We start from the raw sequence: 21819 nt of genomic DNA on the forward strand, positions 1-21819 counted from the left end.
AGAGATGGTGTATTTAGATTTTTTGTATAAAATTAAATCCCAGGCTTTAAGATATATAAATAAAAAAATACAGAAAAAATACAGAGAAAATTTTTCAATGGAAAACTAGTAAGAAGAAGGTTAGACAATCATTTCCAAGTCGCAGGCATATTCGAGCATTTTTTCTGTAACTTCCTTCGAAGGGATGCCTTCCTTGACTTCTTCACGTGGGAATACGATAACGTTCTCGTCGTAGTCCCATTTGTGCTTCGAGCAGATCTCCTACAAATTAAGATTGTCGGAAAAAGGCGAAAAAAATGAACCTTGAGTTGTTCTGGAGTTTGGAGGCTCATCAGGCGATGAATTTCGCTGGTCTTCATTTCTTTGTAAGCAGATTCAATATTTGCAGCGATTTCGTCACGAACAGTTTCTCGTATGAGCTCCATGAAGTAGCGATAGTCCGAAACGGGGAGCATAAAACTGCGATCAAGTATCTACGCGTTTTAGAACTTCATTCGAAAATTATCCTCCTACCCGGTTATATCGCCCTTCCATCAAGCATCGTTCAATTTTTAGCGGCTGCGTGATAAATGGGCTTTTCTCCATCTCTTCGAAAGTGAACCGCTCAACTTCTGTATGAAACTCGGCGAATTTTTCTCTGCCAAAAGGCTGAAATTTTCCAGCATAAGGTTCATGGAATAGAAAATTGTTCAAGTTACCTCATGAGATTTAGTCCAAGAATTTTGACTCGATCATAGGACTTTGGAAGGACTTCTCTGAAGTCAAAGTGATAGGGCTTGAGCTGGGCGATGTATCTATGAAAAGCTGGAATGTCACGAATTTCGAGGGAGTATAACGCGCCAATTTCGAGCATCTGTCGCGCGACCCGGAGTTCCTAAAAGATGTTGAGCTTTTAGACTTCAGCTAATTATCTTCAATAAAAGAACAGAAGAGCATGCTGGTCGATAAGTGGGTAATTGAATGATAAATGTATGACGATTGGTTTATCTTAGAACCTGTCACCTACCCTGTTCTTATGATATTTATCATATTTAAATTTCGGTTTATTACTCTTTGGCTCTTCTTCCGGAATGTCCATCTTCTCATCCTCGGCCTCACAGCCATTGTCCTTCAAAGGAAGGAAATTCATGCCCGTGATGTGAATTTTGAGTTTGGCGAGGGTTTCACCAGCTGCCTCGAGATTTCGATTTTTAATTGAGAACTCTGTGAGCAGCTGATTGATAAGTTCCATTGCCTTTCGATACTTTTCTTCGGCCGGATCAAGTGGCTTCAAAATCTTACTTCTCGGCGGTCGTCTCGCCTTCATTTCTTCCGACATTTCAGGCAACTTTCTGCGTGCTTTTTCCTTTGATTTATCGTCTGCCATTCTGTAAAATGTTAACGTTTCACTTTTTAGGTAGAACGACGCGAAGTTTATGACTTTGAAGAGAAGTTGGTTAGTGAATAACCAGTAAAATAAATAAATAATAAATAAAAAATATACAGAAACGAGGAACAGTTATTTCGTAAGGAAAAAAGTGGCTCTTTCTTGCTAGTAATCTTCTTGATAGATGAATAGTATTAAACACATCGTCGTGGTTTACATCTTTGCAGCTTTGTCGACTACAGTTTTGAGTGTCTCCCAGACCTCGTTCGCTGTCTGGGTAAATACAGTGGGATCAACGCCGTTTGCTGGGAAGGCAGAAGCAGTCACTCCGATCCAGTTCTAAAAGGAAGTGATTCTAGAGAAGGGCGGCTATTTCTCACGTCATAAACCATGTAGCCGAGCGCGTATCCATCGGGAACCACTGGTCCAAATCCTCCAAGCTTGACGTGTGGCGAGTTGAGAGTGGATGTAGACATGCGGAAGTAGTTCATTACTTCAAAGGTCTTGTCCAGCACGAATTTCGGCTGAAATAAATGATAAAAACAGAGATTAATTCAGATATTTACTTGTTCAGCACCCTTGACGGTTGCTTGGTATCGGATTCCAAAGAGATGTCGATCGAATCCTTCGCCAGAGAGACAGTCTTTAGTCATTACATTGTGGACCTTGATTGCCTTTCTCAAAAGCCTGTCGATTTCACGGCAATCTTCTACATTGTTAAAGTCGGCGTTGACGTAGAACTTGGCGAGTTCGACTGCTTCATGAGTGCAAGGACGAATAGTTTCAGTTCGCCCGTGCTGGAAGGCGCAAGTTGATGCGGACTCGTACGTTGCGCATTGATAGCCTTAGAATAATACGATGCTTAAAGGAGAGTCAGGGAGGCTTACCGTGCAAAAGTCGATGCGCGATTTGAAGGGATAGCTGAAGGAAGCCATCTGCGCCCAAGTTGCGCGAGTTCATCCAAGTTCTGTTGACTTCGAAGTTCTGGCCAAAAGAAACTTCAAGCCCGTTGATTTGCTCGTTGTGATAGTTGATGGCACTTTTGATTTCGGATTTTAGGTTGTCAGATAGGACGAACTTGACTTCCGTGGGCGCGTCGGTAGAGATAGGTGAGCTCATTCCTTTGATGTCCGGGTTGAGGGTGCAGTCCGATTGGATGTGTTCCTGAACTAGAAAAAAGATAAAACTGCATGCAGAGAAGAAAACAGTACCTTTGTTGAAGTAGCTCAATACGCACGCTCCATCGCCCCAAGCGTGCTCAAAATTGAGGCCTGAGGTTCCATCAGGTTTCACGATGATGGAGAAGCTTTTATCCACCCATCGATTTTCCGCTGGGCCCCAGAGCATGGTCGAAAGAACACCAGTAGTGTCAGTTGCTAAAAGACAAAATAAGCAAGTTTTATGCTTTATTCTTTCCGCGTAAATGATGAAATAATGGCGATAACTGGCTCACCACAAAAAGTTTCGTTTTTAACGTCAAGTCTTACTATAGAAGGAGCAAATGTATGTGATCACAATTTTAGTTTTACTTACTGTCATCCTCATCCAAATTCAGAAGGAACATAGCATCGTCAATCAAACTCAGCGCGAATTCGTTTCCTAGTTCGACCAGCTCTTGTCTATTCGCAGTCCATTTATCTCGATCAGTGTTTGCCAAGGCAGATACAGCGAATTCCGTCTTGCCTTTTTTCTCGGCATCGTCGATAATCTTCTCAATGTCGGTGTAGATGTCCTCGACGGATCGAGCATTTCTGTCACCGTTCGGGCCTTTGTTGAGTACGTCTAGAAGGTAGAAGCGGCCACGGGTGAGGACGATAACGTGGTTCGCCTTTTCGTCAGCTTTTCTTATCACATCTTTTTCCGCTGTTGGAATACGCGTCGAGTAGAACAAGTTTTCGATCTGAGACATGTCCAGTGGGAAGCTTCCGTTGGCAGCGTAGGGCAAGTATCGAATCGATTGATTGTCGATGCCCTTGGAAGCGATGGAGATGCGCATCTTTGGTAGAAGCTTGGTGAGTCGCGCAACATTGTCGCTTGGAGGGTCTTTCATGTTGAAAACCTCTGGCGGCAGGTGACCATCGGCGAGGGTGAGATAGTACTTTGCCGAGGCCCAGCAGTACATTGCCGCGCGGGATTTCTGATTGTTCAGTTTTGGATTCGGGTGATCGTTCCAGACAAGCAAAGGGTTGTAGTTTACCGGCAGCGAGCGACGGTCGGACAAGTACATGTCGCTCCACGGAGCCCAGAGATGCGAGCTCTCGGGATGCGCCTTGTCTCTAGCTCGCAGCTCAGCGTCGAGCACAGGCCCATCGTTCTCCACGAATTCTGAAAGATTCGGAATTAAAATTTTAGAGTACTCTAGCAAATCATTACCATTCAAATAACTTCTAACTCGTTGAATATCTTCTTTCGTTATTTCTGGGTGTCCTTCGAGCGCTTCTAGAGAGGTGATATATTTGTGCAGGGATTGATTCAAGGAAGGAATAGGCAGCCGCGGTAACGCACCCTAAAATCCGCTAGAAAACATGGACGTTTTTGTGACAGTTTACTTGGAAATGAAATGTTGGCAAAATCGTCCGGGCAAGATGGTCTCTTGGGTGAAATGCTTTGAGGTAGCTTAAGAAGTAGTTTGTTACTTTTTGAAATTGAAGCGTTTTTTGTACCTCAAGGTAGCATGGAGCTGGCGTCTTGATAGAGGTCTGATTCGATTCATAAAATTGACGATTTCAATCTAGAGAGAAATTCGCTTTAGTAAATTCTGATAAGTTTCTAGGTCAGGATGAGTGAGAGCAGCTTGAGTAATAAAAATACAAGAGGACGCGCACCCAGATTATAAAATCCACAAGATCGAAGGTCGTTTACATGACTCCTTGGCGCAACGGTAGCGCGTCTGACTCCAGATCAGAAGGTTGCGTGTTCGAATCACGTAGGGGTCAAATCCTTTTTATATTTTTTTGTTTATTTTTGCTAATTGTAAAATTCACTGAAGATTTCATAGGTTTTTCCATTGATGAGTAATTGTAGTAACAGTGAAGAGAGGTTGAAGAAGTCTCAGGGAACGATTCTTTTGGCAGCGTTAAGTTTGGTTCAAGTCTTCCTTGAAAATCGGTCTGTTTTCATAATTGCGTTAATTTTCATCCTAATAATCTCTTCGCGGCTTTTCTACTAGAGCGTCCAGGAAGGTTTTTGACGCGTGTTGGCACCGGCACGTGACGAGATGCGGCTCCGCAGGTAGCCGCGGCTATCTGTCGAAGTTTTGCGGCTTAAAAGGGCTCGTTGTCGGGTAATAGAATCGTTGTTTTACCTTTTGGCCTTTTTCTCCTTTGACTTTTTGAGTTTGAGAGCAGCGTCACTATTGCTTCTTGGTTTCACTAGAAAAGAGAGGCTACAAAGGACACCAATAAATATGATTTCTAACCTTTGTAGATCCTGACCAACCAGTTTTCGGTTGTGTAGGCTTCCTCTAAGTGCTTCAACTGAAAATATCCAGATAAGTTATTCATGAAAACGAAAATGTAACTAACTTTTATATTCTTGACGCCGATTTCCGTATTCCTAGTCCGGTCAAAACCCTGCGGTCCATTCATATCTCCATGATCGAATTCCCCAAACCTGTATTATAAACGGATTATTTTCTAGTAAAATAAGCATTCGGTACCTGTAGAAGCTTGTTTTGTACATGACACTGTCTGTGAATGTTTTTGGCGCGCTCGCATCGACTTTGTATTCTCCCTGAATCCGTCGGATAGTTCAATCATCTTTGATCATGAAGTTACCTGTGGAGTGAAATAGTTGGACTCCTTGATTTCATCTGGATGCTCTCCTTCAGCGATTCTGACCATCCAGAGGAACTTGTTGATGTCATCGCCCGAGTAGCCGATGACACCACCGAAGATGACGAGAACGTAGTCAACATTGAGCTCCTGCATTATTTCATAAGCTTTATCTTCATCACTAGCCATTGCTTTGCCCACCATGGCGATGTGCGTGTTGTTCCAAGTATTGTTATCAACGAGGGTAGATCGATCGGCCATACCGGCGATTTGATAGCCGTAGTCCCACCAGGACATGACTCGGGACTCGTCGGGGGTGTTCGTTCGGAGCCAGTAGTATGCTTCGCGAAAGTCGTCAAGAATGTTTCGTGTTCCATCGCGGTTGTGGGTGGAAAGAACGACGGAAGGTGAGGAGTAGGCGTTGGAGGTGACCCAGGTGCAGTGAGTGCCGAACATGAACAAAATCATCACGAGCAGAATGCAAATAATCGAACGCAGTTGATTGGCCACAGCGATTTCTTCTTCGGTTGGAGCTGGTGCGGATTCATCCTCTTCACTCTCGGCAGGAGGCGGCTTCGAGGAAATGAAACGGTTGAACAACTCGCTAAACACGATCGCGGAAAGAATACAGACGATAGGAGTAAGGGTGAGCATGAGGCGGACCATGACGCCAGCGAAATAGGCAGAAAACACGCCGTAAATGATGAGGAAGACGCGGGAGTCGTCGTATTGCTGGACACAGAGCCACAGTCCAGCGGGGAAAACGGCGACAAGAATGTGTAAGTCAAAGAAGAAGGAAGTCCAAGTTGTGGGCTGATGTTCGGACACGGAAGAAATGATAGGAATATGAATGCGAGCGTAACCAGTGTCCCAAAGCGAGTAAAAACGACCACTCCAGGGGGCGACGATCCCCGAGGCCGTCAAGAAGATGATAGCGGCGAGACCAAGAGCGAATACGAGAAGACTGAATATCCAAAAAAGCCGCTTCATTTTTTGCTCGCCTAGGCGATGTTTCAGGAAACCGAAAAAAGCGATGACTTGTACGAAGCCGAAAACCCCGAAAGAAGCCATGTGCTCACTTGTGCGAATCGGCTGGAATCCAACAAAGGGAATGTTCATTGCACACAGTTGCCCGATCGTGTAAAATGTCGTGTACGCTGTGTAATGTCGAAGTGAAAAGCGACCGATGAGGATCAGGACGAACACGTGGAGTGGGATGATGTTGATTATGTACACGTATCCACCCCAAGCAGATACCATGTAGAAATACGACAAAGCGCAGAAAGTAGCCCACTAAAAATTAAAGTGAAGAAATTGAGTTGGCAATTCATAAGAGACATACCATTATAGAACCACTTTTCATCGCCTTGATCCACAAGAAATAGGTAAACTGGAGAGCGAAAATAGCGATTCCTTCATTGTCGTAAGAGCCAGCCACTGATCTTGAGATGTATCCTTATGTAAAAAAAGTTTAAAATGGATAGATAATCTTTGTCTTACCTGGTGCAATAGAGATAAAAGCAGCAGCAAATAAGCCTGCTCCATCGGACCAGAGCTCCTTGAAAAAGATTTAGGGGGTGTTTCAAAGAGCATGTTACCTTAGTCAAAAGATAGGTTGAAAGAGCTGTTAGCCCAGAAAACAGGGGAGCGGTAAAGACGCAAACATCCTTTATAAGTACAGAAAAGCCGAGAAAATTGGAGATCGAATGGATGATCCCTGCTGTCAACATGAGGCCAGGATAAACAGTGCCGCCGACAATGCGGCCAAGCGGATACCATGCTCTTTCGTCGAACCAATTTAAAAACTCGTAGAATCCGTGTTCTGTCAAACGCTTTGTCGCACGGAAGTTGAACCAGGGATCGAACTCGTGGATGATCGATTCAAAGCGGATCACAGCAAAAAGCCTGCGATTGACGGGATCATCATTTTTTATCAAAGGAGTTTCTTCTTACCTGGAACTGAATCCGAGAATGCACACTGATGTTAGAATAACAATCGTTAGTAACGACTTGATTGCTTTGACGTTGCTTTGACATTTCAAGTCGACGATCGGTGTCACGGGATCAGACATTTCAAAATCATGCAACGATTTCTTAAAAAACGATGTTCGCTACTTATCATTAGGATGGGAAAATACGCGACTTATCACAGCTACTGATAAATTCAAAAATTGTTGATAGAACAATTACAAATTAATTTCACTTTTTTTAAACATCAACGTTTATTGGGTGTTTTTTTTCGGTATTCAATGGCAGTAAGTGAGGTGGCAAATAAAATTGAGCTAAATGGAAAGCAAGAAGAATTCTTGCTTTTAATTTTCTTGCAAGTTGTTCTCCGTCGTGGACGACACGGCTTCGGACAGACCTAAACAATCATTTCAACGATTGGTTTTAAGAAAAAGTCTCGTACCAGGAACGGAGTGATCATTATCCGTGTTCTCCCCAAAGAAATGGAATCGTTGTCCGCTGGACTGGACGGCTTGAGGAGCAGGGGAAACAAGGGCCTGGTTTCCTTCGTGCTGAGATCTCGTACCAACAAGGGTGGGCGTATGTGGCACGCATCCGTCATCATCATCGTCATTTGTGACGTGGATGATGCCTAAAAAGAGTTGTGAAGAAGCATTTGAAGAGGAGTTTTTTACCAGGAGTAGTTGGGATTCGAGCAGGAATGGATCTTGGCCGAGAGAGACCAGTGATTCCCTCCAATGGTGGAGGCACCGAGCGAACTGGCGGATCCACCTCAACAGTTGTCGAGACAGTTGGAGCATCGTCGATTTCAATCGACTCGTTCGCCGCTGCTTGTTCATCCTGCTCGTCGTCAAGGATCTCGACAGGCTCATTATCGATGTCGTCGTTGTTATCTTCAGTCATGTCAATAACTTCCGGCGCTTCTTCGGCTGCGGGAACTGCGCTTTCGTCCTGACCTTCTTCGTCCAGCTAAATAACAGTTAACATAGTTCAGCTAGAAGGGGTTACTTACGTTTTCGTTGAGATCGTTTTCCTCGTCGATGGTGATGGGCTCTGCTGCCGGCTCGGCCTCTTCAAGATCATCAATAGGAATTGATGTCGACGGCTCTTGGGAAGAAGAAGCATCTTGGGACTCCTGAGACTCTTGATTGATACGGAATCGCTTTGATTCGCCGTCTTCAGAGTCATTGGTGTCTGATCGACCGCGTTTTTGAGCGCGTGGTGGGGAGCTGATCATGTCCGATTGAGTGGGACCAGACTCGACTTGGATCGTCTGCGCTGGAGCAATCACAGTTGTCGAGCTTGATACAGCTTGGGACACAACTGGCTGTGTCACGACAGGCATTATTGGCTCGTCCGGTTGGCTGGAATCTGGAACCATGGTGACGGATGAAGAAATCGACGAAGCCTGAGGAACGAGATTCGAGGCGCTGTCCGCTTCGGCATTGACGACAGTAGAGTTGGAAGAAGGCATGGGTGAAATGATCGCCTGGGCAGTGGTGCTTTCCTGGACGTCTTCAACGCGAGTCGGAACGACATGTCCGATGACGCGGCCTTGGGGCTTCTTGGGCTCGCGCTGCTGCGGAGTCACTTCAGCGACGGATTTCGGCTCTGGATTAGATTTTCAGTAAAAAAGTTGTCTAAAGCATTGAACTCACCTGTGGCAACCTTAGGCTGAATGGCCGGTTGCTCTTTAGCTTCTGGAGTGATCTCTCGCTCCTTGGCTTTCTCTTCGTCCAGCTCCTTCTTCAGCGCAAGAATCTTGCGCTTCGCGTTTTGCATGAGGCGGTTTTTGTCCTCTTTCGCCTTGTTTAACTCTGCATCCATCTCTGCCTGTCGCTTCTTTTGGGCTTCGATATCGTCTCTTCGCGCATTCACTTCTTTCTCGAGCCGCTCGTTCAGGTTTTTGATTTTTCCCTGAAACATTTTTTTCATTATGTCCATTTCCGCCTTCGTGTCGCTCTGCATGCCGCCGAGGATGTTTTCGTCGCCTTCGGTTTGCGTATCTTTCGCGGTGCTGAAATACCATATAATTTTAAATAAACCTTTCTAAAATGTACCTTTCAGGCTTGTTGCTCGCTTTAGCCGCGTCTTCTTTGAGTTTTTTGTTCTCATCCCGATGCTTGACAGCGATCGTTCGAAGACGCTTGACCTTGTCCTCTGATTCCTTGAACTTAGCCTGGAGAGTCTCCAGCTCTGTTTTGCTCGACTAAGATGATGATTTTTATTTCGGAAAAGTAAAATTGGTAAATTACCGCGTTATCAGCCGAGCTCGCCTCAAGAGTTTTTTTGTCTTCTTCAAGCTTCGCGATCTGAGTCTTAAGCGCTGCGGTTTGACCCTGAAATAACCTCTGAAAAAGAGTTTCCTTTGAAGATAAATATAGTAACCTTGAATTCGAGAAGCTCGTTTTCCTTGCCCCGGAGCTCGGCATTCTTCGCATCGACAGTCTTTTTCCACTACGATTAGGTATCAATAAAAAGGTAATCATTTTTAGTGCTTACTGTATCAGACTCCAGTCGAATCTGCTTGACCTTTTCGATCGATATCTTGCCGTGGTTTGCCTTTTTGATCTCTTCCTGATGCGCTGTTTTGAGTTTTTGGACTTCCTCGGCGTGCGCTTTCTTTGCCTCAGTGAGCTCCTCATCTTTCTTGTCCATTGTCTGCTTTGCCTCGGCTTCAAGTCGGATGAGTGGGCGCAGTTGGTTCTCGAGCTCGGCGATTTTCTGCTCGTTGGACTTGATCTCCTCGAGTGCGCGGTTCTTTTCATCGCGAAGGACGCAGTTGGACTCTTTAACAATGTTAAGTTGGTTAACAGAGTCGACGAGTTTTCGGTGCTGCTCTTCCGTCATCGATGGCTTTTTGGCCAAAGCCTCAAGGTCGGACAGATGACGTTTTAGCTCGGCGATCTGATCTTCCTGCATGCGAGTACGAGTCTGGAGTCGAATGACCTCGGTTTTGGCCATGTCTCGCTCGCCCTCGGCGATAGAAACATCTCGACGCATGATCTGTGAGAGTTCAAGAAGTCCAGAACTGTCTTCAGTGATGCTGATCTAAACAATGAAGATAAGTTGACGACTTCGGACTTGTGAACAAACCTGGCTAGAATCGAGATTGGCAATTGAACCTCGTCGTCTTGAGTCAGTGACTTCTTTGTTTAAAGCTTCGAGCTGCTCATGAAGAATATTATTCTTTCGGCTCTGTTCCTCAATTCGAGTAGCGCCCTAAATCAATTGTCATCAAAGCACAAATATCGATAAAGATACCTCCTCAACGCGTTTCTGAAGCATTTCTTTCTCTTCCTTCCACTCGCTAAATGCTGCGTCATTTCGGGCCTTTTGGACGAGGTTTTCTTCGATGAGTTGGCGATTTTTCAACTTTAGCTCATTCTGCTCCGCCTTGTACTTCTGAACCTCCGAAAGTGCTTGTCCACTGGCAACTACTTGGTTCATGTAGTTGTCGTTCAAGTGGGAGAGCTCATCGGCCTTCGCGTTCAAGTTTTCTTTCAAGCTCAAGATCGTTGAGTTGAGAGAGTCGATCTAATTTAAATACAGTTCTTATCGAATATTTTAAGCGAAAAAATACCTCAGTACGAAGATTTTGAATGTCTTCCGTGCCAGACTCCTTTTTGAGTCGCTCGATTTCGCTACTTTGATCAGAAATAGTTTGATCTCTTTCGACGACTGTTTGCTGCGCCTCCTCGATTTCTTTGTCTTTGCAAAGCTTAATTTTCGTGAACTCTTCGATGCTCTCATTCATTCGCTTCTCAGCATCCGACGCGATCTTTTTGAAATCAGCAATTTGAACATCTTTTCGCTCAAGATCTTCTTTCAAAGATTTTATATCGACTTCGTATCGCTTGAGTTCGTCGCTGAAGTCCGAAGCTGGCTTCATTTGGGAACCGGGTCCTCCTGCTCTCGTCGGACTCTTCGAAAATTGAAGCATCTGCCGTTGCTTGATTCGTTGGAGCTCTTGAGCGAGAGTCGAGTTCTTAAAAATAAGTTGACTTTAACCGTTACTTTTTTAATAAATAACCTTGTTGCGCTCTTCTTCAAGCTTTTTAGAGACGGTTTCTTCCTGCTGCTTGAGTTTTTGAATGGCGTCGGCATGCTCCTTGTGGATGCTCTCGATTTTGCTCTCATAAGCTTGCGTCTTGGCGATTTCGGCGTTGAGATCACTCTCGAGCTTGATAGTGGTGGCGGTCTTTTGCTCGGCGAAATGCTGCTGCAGTTTCGTCATAGTGTCGAGCACGGCGCTCTGCTGGAGTTCGTTCTTCTCAATATTCTTGAGTTGTTCTTTCAAGTTGTTGATTTCCCACTCCAAGTTGGAGTTCTTGCTCTTAGAAGCGGCCAGGGCAATTTTGAACTGCGACTTTTCTTCAATTGCTTCCATGAGAGAAGCGGTGATGTTGGACGAGTTCTCGCTCTCCTTCTCGAGCGTTTTTACCAACTGCTCGTGGGATGAGTTAAGCGTCTCTACCTGCTCCTTGCATCGTTTCAGCTCGTCCTCTTTCGTTACAAGAACAAAGTCTTGGTTCTTGATAGTGACCTCGTACTTGCTGATCCTGCAGGCTAAATCGTTGCGCTCCTTTTCGTGATTAACAATCTCCGAATATTGACAAGTGTTTTTCTTTTGAAGCTCTTCGATTTTGAACTTGCACTGGTCCAGTTCGCGCTGCAAAGAAGCCACAAGTTCCTTATCCTTCGCATTCGAGAAGGATTTTCTTGGAGAAGGCACCAATGCGGAGGTTTCTTCGATGGAACGAACACCATCGTCCATCTCATTCTCTTCGTCTTCGATTCGTCGCCGTTCGAAGTACTCGTGCCAACTTTCCCGTTGCTTTTTGATTGCGTTCAGCTCAGTTTCGATGTTGCTACGTTCGATCTTCTCAAGCTCGAGAAGATGACCCATCTCGTTGAGCTTTGTTTCCAGCTCTTCCGTGTTCAAGTCAGTAAAGGCCTTGTACTTGAACTGAAGGGCGATGAGCTCATTAGTCTTGTCGGAGAGCTGCTTCTGGGTGTCAGTGATGATGTTATCTAAGTTACTTCCGTCTTCGATTTTGTGAATCAAATCGGCATTGCGCATGTTGAGCTCCTTGATTTGAGCGACGAAGATGTCATTCTCTTCAGCGAGCTTTTGGCGCGATGTTCTCACTTGATGACACTCGAGTCTAAGCGCGCCCAATTCTTGATTCGAGTCTGCCAACTGATCCGTTAGACTCTGGATAAACCCTTGCGACTTTTCATACTCGTCGCGCATTCGCTGGAGCTGGGGCTCTTTGTCTTTGATCTCGCCCATGATTTGACGCTGCATCTGCTGATATGCCTCGTTTTCCGCCTCGAGTTTTTCCGCAAGCTGGGACTTAGTGATGTACTCTGAGTACATCTCGGTGAGTGTCATGCCTGATCGGAGGAGCTTGATGGCAGCAGCAGCTATTGGACTAAATTCCTCTAGCTCGTTCTTGTCAAAAGCTGGCCCGGTTCGTTTAACCTCGGAGAGCATGTCGTTGGCAAGTTTGAGCTCTTCCTCCATCTTGGTTTTTCGCATTTCGAAATCTTTCTCGAGTTCCTCGCAGCGCTGGACGGTCTCCTTCAGCTGCACGTTCTGCTCGAGAAGCTGGTGCATATCTGCACGGAGCTCTTCGACAGTTGCGCTACTTTCTTCGCCCTTCTTTCGATGCGTTTCTAGCTGCGATTTCAGAAGATCAACAACGCGGCCCTGAGTGAGAATGTCCGTTTTGTAGAGCTGCTCAGAGTCGGCGAACTCCTTCGCTCGCTCTTCAAACTCGTTTCGTTGCTGGAGAACCTGGTTGGTTTTGTACTCCAGGTCGCTTTCCAAAACTTGAATACGGTTCTCCAGCGATTCGATCTCTTTTTGTGCATTGTCAGCTTCACCCTTTCGATTTTTTCGATCCTCATCAGCAAGTTTTTTTGCAGTTTGATATCTCACCTTAGAGATTTCGGTTAGACAAATTAATGTAAAGAGAGATACTATCTTACCTTTTCGTTATCGAGCTCCAAAGTGAGACTTTGATTTTCGATCTCTAGCTTTTTTGTCGTTGATCTCAGTCGCTCAATAGTGAAGCCATCGTGTCTCCGTTCGATTTCGAGAGTGTCCAACTGTCCTTTCACCTGGTTTTTCTCTTTCAACAATGTATTCGCCTTCGTCGCTGTTGACTCGTACTCTTCCATCAGATTCGTGAGCTCTTCGTCTTTTTGTTTGAGCACTTGCTCCAGCCGCGACTTGTCTGTCAATACTCGATCTCTAAAGATTTAAAGTATATTATTTGAAAGAGATGGAAATTATTTACCGCTCGACTTTGATTTTAGTCAAATCGCCATCCTTGTTGTGCATATTTCGATGACATTCCGCAATTTGATCTCGTAGTGCGTTGAGCTCGGAGAGAAGGGCAGTAGATGCTCGTTTGTCTTGATCATCTTGTTCGGCAGTAGATTGATTCAGGGCAGCAGAGGACTCGGTCGCTTTTTCGAGCAGGTGTTTTGTCTAGTTAAAAAGAAGATGAAAGAAGGTATTTAAGGAATTATAGGTTCACCTCATCTAACTCATTTTTAAGTCGCTGAACTTCGATCTTTTTTCCATCATCATCAGCATCTGGCAGTGCTAGTTCGAGCTTTTTGATGATATTAGAGTTTTTGATCGTCGATAACTCTATTGGTGTCAGTAACTTGCCGAGTTTATCTGTCGATAGTTGGGCCGAAATCTTTCGCTTCGGTGCCATCTTAAAATTATAAATTTGAGTGAAGCATAATAGTAATGATTGTATAGTTTCTCGCAGTTGTTGAAGATGAATGAAGGGCAGTTAGTATAGTATACAGTATATGGATGGAACTTTGTCTCTTTGTAGGTCTCTTTCTGAAGGATCTACTTGCTTCACTCGATATAGCAAGGTCGAATTATTAAACTATCTCTGTCCGAATGCCGATTTTAAAGACGAGTTGCTGACGTGGCCTGTAACGGTTGATCGAAAAAGATCAGTTTTGCGATAAAATGGGTCGTTTCTGATTTTTCGTGGTGCTCAGACGCCAACTTGGAGACGTTTTTTAGCAAAAATAAGACCAATCCAAGAAGCGCACATGTTGGCCAGCTAGCTTCAATCTAAAATAAGTGCAGTTGACAATTCTTGAACTTTATTTATGTATTGAATGGATACGCGAGGAATAGACAGAAAGAAGAAATGTGGTCAAAATGAAGAAGCAAGAATGAAGAAGATGAAAATGGATAACTCATAGTGGCGAACTCGCTCAATAGTCGTTGTAGTCATCAAGCTGGGCTCGATAGCCAGGCTTGTTTCGATAAAGAACATAGTGCTGAACGATGAAAAGTGCATCGAAGAGAATGGAAAAGAGCCCAAGGCCGAACTTCGTTGGATCGCCAAAAATGTTGCTGAAGTCGTTGTTGTTGACGCCTTGAAGCATCATTTGGAGCATTGAAAGGGATCCTCCAGTGAGATCAAGCAAGACGTTGCCAATTGACCAACCTTCAGTTGATTTTCGCCTTAAAATGGAAGTTTTAAACAAAGAGCTAGAAAAAATTCATTGCACCTGTAGTTCATGAGAGCCTGTGGGATATATTTGACAATTGTAATGGCGAGTTTGACGGAAGACAAAATTATCAGGTAATCTAGCCAGAGCATACTACCAACGGCGGGAGCGATACAGCCCAAAACAGCAGCAAGAATACAAGCGCCGGAAAATAACCAACCGAATTTGCTTACTTTTTGACCATTTTTGTCGTAAATGACAATTTGGAAGCCAGTGAAGGCAGAGGCGAGAAACGCGTGGAGAGAAAAAAAAATCTAAAATGATTTTGGAAATACTGAAATCAAGGAAGAGTATTTACATCATTCGGCAAGACAGGATTGACACCATCATGCCGTCGCTCTTCATATTGTGCGAAAATATTCTTGCTGAAGAAGAGCGCCAAATTGTACGCACTGTAGCACGCGAATCCGATGGTGTTGAGCAACACAAAATCAAAATTCAATCCCTCAACATTTTTACGCTTGAAATTGAGCCAGATTTGTGGGTAGAAGGATACTGTCCAGGCGACAAAGTACATCCATCCGATGACCTCGTTGAAGACATAAAGTGATTCGGATTTGATAACGTTCACTCGGGTCACGTCATCGGTCGAGTTTGTGTCGTTGAAATTGATGAACTCTTGGCCGATGGAGACAGACTGGAGGATAATGGATGAAGTGTTACTGTCCAGATGAATTTTGCAGTTGTAGGAAGAGAGTGACCCAGAGAGACATGTTATGTTCACTAAAGTTTCCGATAAGCTCAAAGGAAAACTAGATTATAAAAATCGAAAATGCTGGCTTTACCTATCGAATCGGTATAATTTGTATAGATGTATGCGTCTTTCGCTTCGTCTGAAGAAATCTCCCAGCTTCCATTTTTCCCATTCTGTATCCTTATAGAACCAGGTATCGCCACATCCGAGCCGAAACCGAATAAGAGCGTTGAAATAAAATGCAGATCCAACATCCGCTTCACACGAACTCTTAAAACTACAGGCTAAGTCAGAATCAGCTTCATTCCTCAAGACTATTGACAGTAATATACAGTGAGCAATCAGAACAAGGGACGTCAACAGGAAAGTCCACTGTATTCCTGTCTATAGAAAACACTCCTTGGCATCTACATTGATAACTTAGATATCCGCTATCTTCGTCATCGGTTTCAAAGTCGAGCAAATCAAGTGTGCCTGAAGAAGGAGCACTTTTCTTGATACCAAATCGTTTATCATAATCTACAGGGGGATACTGGAACAAAAGCTATTATAAATATTCAAAAAGGCATCTGTATAATATCAAATTTCTATCCCCTATTTGCTAATCGTAACTCTTCATCAACAAGAGTCTTGTAGGCAGTAGTTAACCGGTCGAAAAGTGAGCTACTGTATTGAGTGTTCGAGTTTTGAGAACCGCACTTGTCCGGATGAGCCGACCTTGCTTTATTTCTATAAGCAGTTTTTATCTCGCTTGTGCTCGCGTCTGACTTGACTCCCAAAATATCATAATAAGACATTCTGAACCGTTATCACATTTATTCACGGACACAAGTTTTTTTTCGTTTTCAGTTGACTAAGAGTTTTTTCTACGTTCTGGCAGCATTGTCAAAATGAGTCTAATTCCGCCTTCAAGGTCTACAGCGGCCGCTGAAGGCGGTGCGGATGTTAGAAAGTCTTTTTAAAGCCGAACTTCTTCCTTTCGTAGAACAGGTCAGTCTTCGCCGAGCCAAGATTGACAATCTTTGGGCAACCATCTCTGTCCTACAAAAGATAAAGGTAACTTTCCTTCAATCATATTATTTTTCACCTTCTCGAGCTTGGTGCACTCACGGCAGTAGTACGCGTCCGAAATTCCTGGGCCACCACAAATCACACAGCGACCCTGTTTAATTGAAACATACAAAAAAGTTTGACTTGAGCTTGATCTACCTGGAAGGAGCCGTAGTTACATTCGTCACAGATACGGACAAGGGTCGACGGTCGAACATAGGAGTCGCAAATGACACAACGACCATCACACTGGTCAAGGTTTATTAAATACTACTAGAAAAAGGGTATTGACATAACAATCATTCGAATGACCGAAAAATGTCTGGTTTATTGAAATTATCGAGCGTAAACCTCTTCTTATCACAAAGTCTTCCGATGGCAACACCAGCTTGCTTACGACAAAAAATCAAATCTGGATGATGCTTCGCCATCACCAAATGTCGATGACAATAATCTGATTAAATTTTTGTTACGTTTATTGTCTGTATAAAACAAGTCTTGCTGATTTCGAATTCTAGTTTAATGAATTCCAGTTGAATCCTAAGCACAGGTTTTTAAATAAAATCCGAGCCAATAAATAAGTTTTTTTATAAATTAAATTATCGAGGGGGAACAGGTGAACATTCTTCTTTTTTTTTTTGTTTAGATTTCATAGTTTTGAGGGAAGGCATGGACGTCTCCAAGAACAACCAAGGATTTAGCGGAGGCAGCGGCTTCGGCGGCGAACGCGCTAACTTCATCGGCGATAACACCAGAGACATCAGAGACCTGGCCAGTGGCAACAGCGGCGACGGCAGCCTTGTCGCCCTAGAAGCAATTAATAACCGGAAATTATTTTGAAAACGGATAAAAATTATATCACATAGTTTTGAAGGAACTTCTTGTGAAAAATTAGGACTTCGAGAGAATGCCGAGTTAAAAGAATGGACTTACAGATCCGAGCGCAACAGCCTGGGCAAGAGCAGCGCTCGAGACGGCAGAGGCAGCATCGAAGGCGGCAAGGGAGCCAAGCTTGGTGGAAAGCTCAGCTGGAGAGTGAGCAGAAAACTGGATGACCTGGTTGCCAGAGTAGCTGATGACCTTGCCACCGAGGCCAGCGGCGACAACAGCGGCAACACCAGAATCGGTGCCAGTGGCGTTGATACCGACGACGGCGACGGAGGCTCCTGGTCGAGCGATGCGGACCTAGATCACAAATAAAACAAACAAAAGTAGATGAATATAGAACCTGTCCAGCATAGAACTGGGAAGCAACACCAGCGTTGTTGGAGAAGGTGTTCTCCTGGAGCTGGGTAACGATCTTCTGGAGGAAGCTCTCAGAGACGCCGGAGCCAACGACGATCATGTCTTCAGTACCGTAGTGGCTGTGGTGGAAGTTTCGGGCCAAGTTCTCGAGGATTTCATCTCGCTCTTCGAGCATTCGCGGGTTCTCGGAACCGTAACCGCCAGTGAAACCGTTGTTGTTGGAAAGACCACCCTGATTAAAATTCATTTTCAAAAAGGATGATGAAAAAGCTTACAGTGAAGGAAGCCTGGTGGAAAGCGTTGTCAACTGGGCAGGATCCGTTAGCCTTGGCCTGGCTCCATGGGTGGAACATCTCGTATTTCAAGAAGAGAGGCTGGTTGATAGAGGGGACCAAGACATCGGTGGCGAGCTCCTCGATGGCCTTTGGACCGGCAGAGATGGAAACGACCGTTCGCTCTCGGTTTCCAAAGGTCTCGAACTCACCGCCCATCAAGTTGACCATCTAAAAAGGGAAGTCATGATTTCGTTGGGGTGAAGTTGGCATACTCGCTGCTGGAGAGTAGCAGTGTTTCGGTAGTTGGAGAGACCGAGGGTGTATCGGGTGAAGGTGGCAGCGCCAATGTTGGCAGCGGTTTCATTGGCCGCACCAGCCTTGATGGAGACAGCAACCTAAACAACGTTGGTAGGTATTGAAAAGTATGCTTGTCAATACCTGGCATGCTGGGGAGGAGGCGGGAAGTGCGATAGCGGTGATGCCACTGGAGTACACCTGCGTCGACGCGTTTGCCTGGACGAGAGCTTGAGCACTCTTAGTGAGGGTCGTACGCATCTCTGAAAACAAAACTCTCTGGTTACTATTGTTACTATCAATCCTTCGAGTAAATTAAAATCTAGGTTAAATTCCAATCGAATCAATGATTCGAGCGATGACGAGCATTAGAGAATCTGTTAGTCATTTTTGTTCAGTTAGCAATAGTAAACATTACACATGAACAGAGACAGAAGAGAGAAAGACGCATTCATGGCGGCCAATCAGCGTCAACTCGTTGCCGCCTCAATCGAGTGTGCCCAAGAAAAAAGAGCTATTTTAGCATATACAGTTTTTAATTAATCAACACTACTATGCGACTTGGACCAGTGGGCTAAAAACAAAGACTTTTCTAGAAAGATTCCTGATATTGATTGCACATTTTAATTTAATCAATTACAAACAATTAATCAGAGGAAACAAGAGGAGCCGACGCGATCTCTCGGGATCAGGCGAAGATCAGAGCCATGCTTGAGGAACACGTTTCCGGCTGATTGCGAAGGATTGATTCCGATACCGTCTAAATGGAGTTAAATCTCTACACGCGAATCTCTTTGCGATAAGTACCGTTAGTGATAATCGCTGACGTGGCGGCTGGGACCTTGAACTGCTCAGCGGCGTATTTGAGAACAGCAGTGAAGGGAGCTTCTTCGGGGACGTTCAGACTGAAAAGTAGTGATTGGAGACATAGAGGAGTACACTCTGGGACTTACACTTTGAATGGCAAATTTGGATCAGAAGTCAGCGTTATTTTAAACTTCACTTTCGACTTTGTTGCCGCAGACATTCTGAGTACTGTTACAGGACTTTAGACTTTAGTTCGCTTGAATTGAATCTACAGAATATTGTCAAACAGTATGTCAAAGGACTCAAAGTATGTTTCATTCGAGGATGCGGATATATAATTCGGTCGAAACCCGTGCCAAGGGACTATGAGGGCGCTGCCATCTGAAGGTCCCAAAAACTGAAGAATCTTGAATTATTTTAGCACGAGTTACTCTATCTTACGTGGAGTAAAATGAGGATGAAGTCGATAAATGCTCCGATTCCAGCCATTCCACATGTTGACAATTTAATAAGGCCAATCACAGGATATCCGAGATAAAAACGATCTAAAGAGCAGTTGAACAAGAGTTTCTTTAACAAACTAATAGTACCTATACCAAAGACACCAAGAAATATGCTAAGAACGACGGCAGTGGCGTAATATTTTCTATTTGTCCAGCGACAAGGAGCGAAGACTTGAATCGACTCTGAAAAGACGGTCCCGTTGAATTGCTTCTCCTGGCCGCCATCTTCTGTACAGTTGATGCCTTTTAGCGGGGCACAGCGGAGTCGGAGCTGCTCTTCGCGAGGGCATCCTGCGTATTCTTGAGTTTCAAGATCGATCGGGGGCAACTCGCAGATAAATTGATTTTTTCGTAAGTTCCGACATTCAAGAGCGCTTGCGATCGCTAACAGAAAACATATTAGCATCTGAATAAGTAATATAATGCAGTAGCTTGTACATAAAAAGAAGAAAGATACGCAACGGCTTTGAAGTTTTTCAGATTTTTTTTTGGATTTTGGATTACGATCATTAACCGAAATCATCGGATCTTCAATTAGAAAAAGGACAAGAGGGCAGTATGAGGAAAGGAAAGAAATAGAAAGAGTGAGGGAGAGTGACAAATTTGAATTTTTCCTAACGTACACAATAATTTAGACCGACGATAATGAAATTTTTGTTTTTTCTTTTTTTTTTCTTGATTTTCGGGTTTACAAGATTCCTTGGCGTCGCATGTCGTCGTATGTCTTTCGATTGACAACGTTGCCCAGCGAGTCCTCGAATTCTTCGTCCATGTGCGGGTTGAACTTTTCCGACGCTTTTTGTTCCTTGAGCTTGGCCCAGAGCGCGAGGGCGTCTTCGATCTCGGTGACGTTGGCGAAGTGGGCAGTGTTTGGGATTCCTAAACAGCGCATACCGTGCGCGTGTCGCCACTCGCTGAAATGGCGCTGGAAAGCTTTAGGCCCTCGGTAAGTTTGGTTTCCGCAGATCTGGCACTTGTAATCGATGTTGAGCCCGTGCAGCTTGTAGAGCCAATACGGAATTGGTTTACCGTCCCAGCCGAGTGGCAAGTTCTTCGGGTTGTAAATGATGTCGTCTTCTTCCTCTTCCTCCTCTTCTTCGACGAATTCCTCGTCTTCCTCGTCCTCCATTCGCTCGTCCTCAGTTCGTGCTTGTTTCCGCTCCACATTGTCGCGTGTCATCTCGCGTTGCTCCCCGAGGATTTCAATGAGACGATAAATCTGTGCTTCAACAAATGCAATCTCTTTCTTTCCATTTCTTGCCGCCTCTTTTCCTTTGCCACTCTTCTTCGCTTTGATGGAAGCGGGGATTTGATCATCGGAGAGGCCCTTAGTCGAAAACAATCTCTCCGCACGGTTAGTCAGTGTTCCACCGCACTTGAGCCCAAGTGCCATCAACGCCGATTTGAGACGATCGAGGCCGAGTTTTTCAAGCTCCTCAGCTGAGTTGATATTCGTCAGATCCAACGGAGCGCCGGATGATTTGAGCGCAGTGTTCGATTCAGTCCAGCCAGGAAATTGACCCTTGGCCCATTGTTCTTCAAAGTCCTTTTTGGTCTCAAGAACGTCCTGTTCGAAGTCGATGAGTGGCTTGACTTTTTCGGCGTATTCGTAGAGATAACTCATCAGGTTATTGACGTAATCCTTGTACGCGAGCGAGTTCTTCTTGTCCTTGGAGATGTCGAAGAGCTTGTCAAAGATGGTGAGGTAGTCGAGATACTCGATTTTGCTGATTCCCTTGATGTTGACGTAGCGATTGTAGTGCTCGTGCAGGTCAAGGAATCGTCCGTATCCTTCCTCGTCGGAGAACTCGACCATATTCGGGAGATTATCGTTTTCCTTGACTTGGATGTTCATCTGCTCATATTGGAAGCAAAGTGGCTTGCCGGCGTCTTGGGGTCGCAGGCGGTGGAATTCCTTTATGTTACGGAGACGGGAGTAGAACTCCGGGAATTCGTTGGGGCCGGCAATCTTGTTCATTTCCTCCTTTCGAGAGCCGTCCTCGTCGTTGTAGTCGTCTTCCAACTGCTTGGCGCAGGCGAGGGATCTGTCCAGAAGGACCTTGATTCTATGATCGGAGTTGACTTGGTCCCGGTGGGATTGTTTCTTTTCGAGGTTCTCGACGACCATCGCGCCGATGATCCTCTCACGTTCCTCATGCAGTGATCGTTGCTTCTCGAGAATGGATAAGTCCATGTTCTTAGTTTTTCGAGATTGATTTACCTTATGTTATTTACTAATATCGAAATCGAAGTGTCCGAAAAGAAAATTGACTCTGAAAGTATA

At 44.7% G+C, this 21819-nt stretch overlaps 11 protein-coding genes and 1 non-coding gene across 14 annotated transcripts; 1 reads left to right on the forward strand and 11 right to left on the reverse strand.

Moving 5' to 3' along the window:
- Positions 1–12: 12 nt before the first annotated feature.
- On the reverse strand, positions 13–1396 carry LOC145706725 (26S proteasome non-ATPase regulatory subunit 8-like). Its single transcript, XM_081784160.1, has 5 exons — positions 1007–1396; positions 699–874; positions 514–648; positions 303–473; positions 13–261 (listed from the first exon to the last, which is right to left on the reverse strand). The coding sequence occupies exons 1-3, from the start codon at positions 1364–1366 to the stop codon at positions 552–554; spliced, it is 633 nt and encodes a 210-aa protein (XP_081640286.1). The 5' UTR covers positions 1367–1396; the 3' UTR covers positions 13–261; positions 303–473; positions 514–551.
- Positions 121–455, reverse strand: LOC145709273 (26S proteasome non-ATPase regulatory subunit 8-like). The gene is made up of 2 exons (XM_081786951.1): positions 303–455; positions 121–261 (listed from the first exon to the last, which is right to left on the reverse strand). Exons 1-2 carry the CDS (start codon positions 453–455, stop codon positions 121–123), a joined length of 294 nt encoding a protein of 97 aa, XP_081643077.1.
- A 167-nt stretch (positions 1397–1563) lies between the features above and the next one.
- LOC145706717 (carnitine O-palmitoyltransferase 2, mitochondrial-like) lies at positions 1564–4113 on the reverse strand. Of its 2 annotated transcripts, XM_081784149.1 has the most exons (10): positions 4030–4113; positions 3916–3982; positions 3740–3872; positions 2900–3691; positions 2820–2852; positions 2578–2742; positions 2254–2535; positions 1933–2210; positions 1747–1890; positions 1564–1705 (listed from the first exon to the last, which is right to left on the reverse strand). In XM_081784149.1, the coding sequence occupies exons 1-10, from the start codon at positions 4077–4079 to the stop codon at positions 1580–1582; spliced, it is 2070 nt and encodes a 689-aa protein (XP_081640275.1). In that variant the 5' UTR covers positions 4080–4113; the 3' UTR covers positions 1564–1579. The 2 variants fall into 2 exon arrangements, with proteins under 2 accessions (XP_081640275.1, XP_081640276.1); XM_081784150.1 differs by lacking the exon at positions 2820–2852.
- A 72-nt stretch (positions 4114–4185) lies between these two features.
- On the reverse strand, positions 4186–7246 carry LOC145706715 (dolichyl-diphosphooligosaccharide--protein glycosyltransferase subunit STT3B-like). The gene is made up of 10 exons (XM_081784148.1): positions 7093–7246; positions 6738–7044; positions 6640–6697; positions 6482–6594; positions 5143–6432; positions 5025–5098; positions 4891–4978; positions 4785–4842; positions 4671–4737; positions 4186–4628 (listed from the first exon to the last, which is right to left on the reverse strand). Exons 1-10 carry the CDS (start codon positions 7209–7211, stop codon positions 4532–4534), a joined length of 2271 nt encoding a protein of 756 aa, XP_081640274.1. The 5' UTR covers positions 7212–7246; the 3' UTR covers positions 4186–4531.
- TRNAW-CCA (transfer RNA tryptophan (anticodon CCA)) lies at positions 4231–4302 on the forward strand. The gene has a single exon. It is a non-coding gene; the product is annotated as a tRNA-Trp (tRNA).
- Positions 7247–7348: 102 nt separating the features above from the next.
- Positions 7349–13841, reverse strand: LOC145710403 (nucleoprotein TPR-like). 2 transcript variants are annotated; one of them, XM_081788153.1, is made up of 16 exons: positions 13659–13841; positions 13416–13609; positions 13105–13369; positions 11141–13054; positions 10691–11095; positions 10372–10644; positions 10204–10329; positions 9610–10158; positions 9496–9564; positions 9363–9446; positions 9168–9316; positions 8766–9124; positions 8120–8718; positions 7782–8076; positions 7550–7738; positions 7349–7504 (listed from the first exon to the last, which is right to left on the reverse strand). In XM_081788153.1, exons 2-16 carry the CDS (start codon positions 13457–13459, stop codon positions 7452–7454), a joined length of 5373 nt encoding a protein of 1790 aa, XP_081644279.1. In that variant the 5' UTR covers positions 13460–13609; positions 13659–13841; the 3' UTR covers positions 7349–7451. The 2 variants fall into 2 exon arrangements, with proteins under 2 accessions (XP_081644279.1, XP_081644278.1); XM_081788152.1 differs by having other exon boundaries at positions 9363–9458.
- Positions 13842–13887: 46 nt separating this feature from the next.
- LOC145707656 (cystinosin-like) lies at positions 13888–15659 on the reverse strand. The gene is made up of 4 exons (XM_081785214.1): positions 15453–15659; positions 14966–15390; positions 14668–14921; positions 13888–14620 (listed from the first exon to the last, which is right to left on the reverse strand). Exons 1-4 carry the CDS (start codon positions 15613–15615, stop codon positions 14368–14370), a joined length of 1095 nt encoding a protein of 364 aa, XP_081641340.1. The 5' UTR covers positions 15616–15659; the 3' UTR covers positions 13888–14367.
- Positions 15660–16187: 528 nt separating this feature from the next.
- On the reverse strand, positions 16188–16881 carry LOC145707660 (PHD finger-like domain-containing protein 5A). The gene is made up of 4 exons (XM_081785217.1): positions 16768–16881; positions 16571–16660; positions 16449–16523; positions 16188–16402 (listed from the first exon to the last, which is right to left on the reverse strand). Exons 1-4 carry the CDS (start codon positions 16840–16842, stop codon positions 16307–16309), a joined length of 336 nt encoding a protein of 111 aa, XP_081641343.1. The 5' UTR covers positions 16843–16881; the 3' UTR covers positions 16188–16306.
- A 70-nt stretch (positions 16882–16951) lies between these two features.
- Positions 16952–18533, reverse strand: LOC145707655 (uncharacterized). The gene is made up of 6 exons (XM_081785213.1): positions 18370–18533; positions 18204–18326; positions 17932–18159; positions 17640–17888; positions 17345–17596; positions 16952–17218 (listed from the first exon to the last, which is right to left on the reverse strand). Exons 1-6 carry the CDS (start codon positions 18484–18486, stop codon positions 17054–17056), a joined length of 1134 nt encoding a protein of 377 aa, XP_081641339.1. The 5' UTR covers positions 18487–18533; the 3' UTR covers positions 16952–17053.
- Positions 18534–18593: 60 nt separating this feature from the next.
- Positions 18594–19265, reverse strand: LOC145707661 (ubiquitin-fold modifier 1). The gene is made up of 3 exons (XM_081785218.1): positions 19179–19265; positions 19033–19130; positions 18594–18985 (listed from the first exon to the last, which is right to left on the reverse strand). The coding sequence occupies exons 1-3, from the start codon at positions 19250–19252 to the stop codon at positions 18876–18878; spliced, it is 282 nt and encodes a 93-aa protein (XP_081641344.1). The 5' UTR covers positions 19253–19265; the 3' UTR covers positions 18594–18875.
- Positions 19266–19288: 23 nt separating this feature from the next.
- Positions 19289–20058, reverse strand: LOC145707662 (TM2 domain-containing protein biscotti-like). Its single transcript, XM_081785219.1, has 3 exons — positions 19623–20058; positions 19474–19577; positions 19289–19429 (listed from the first exon to the last, which is right to left on the reverse strand). The coding sequence occupies exons 1-3, from the start codon at positions 20056–20058 to the stop codon at positions 19301–19303; spliced, it is 669 nt and encodes a 222-aa protein (XP_081641345.1). The 3' UTR covers positions 19289–19300.
- Positions 20001–21809, reverse strand: LOC145707652 (splicing factor 3A subunit 3-like). The gene has a single exon (XM_081785210.1). The coding sequence runs from the start codon at positions 21727–21729 to the stop codon at positions 20224–20226; it is 1506 nt and encodes a 501-aa protein (XP_081641336.1). The 5' UTR covers positions 21730–21809; the 3' UTR covers positions 20001–20223.
- Positions 21810–21819: the final 10 nt, after the last annotated feature.

The sequence above is a fragment of the Oikopleura dioica genome, chromosome XSR (assembly GCF_907165135.1).
Source record: "Oikopleura dioica chromosome XSR, OKI2018_I68_1.0, whole genome shotgun sequence".
NCBI lineage: Eukaryota > Metazoa > Chordata > Appendicularia > Copelata > Oikopleuridae > Oikopleura > Oikopleura dioica.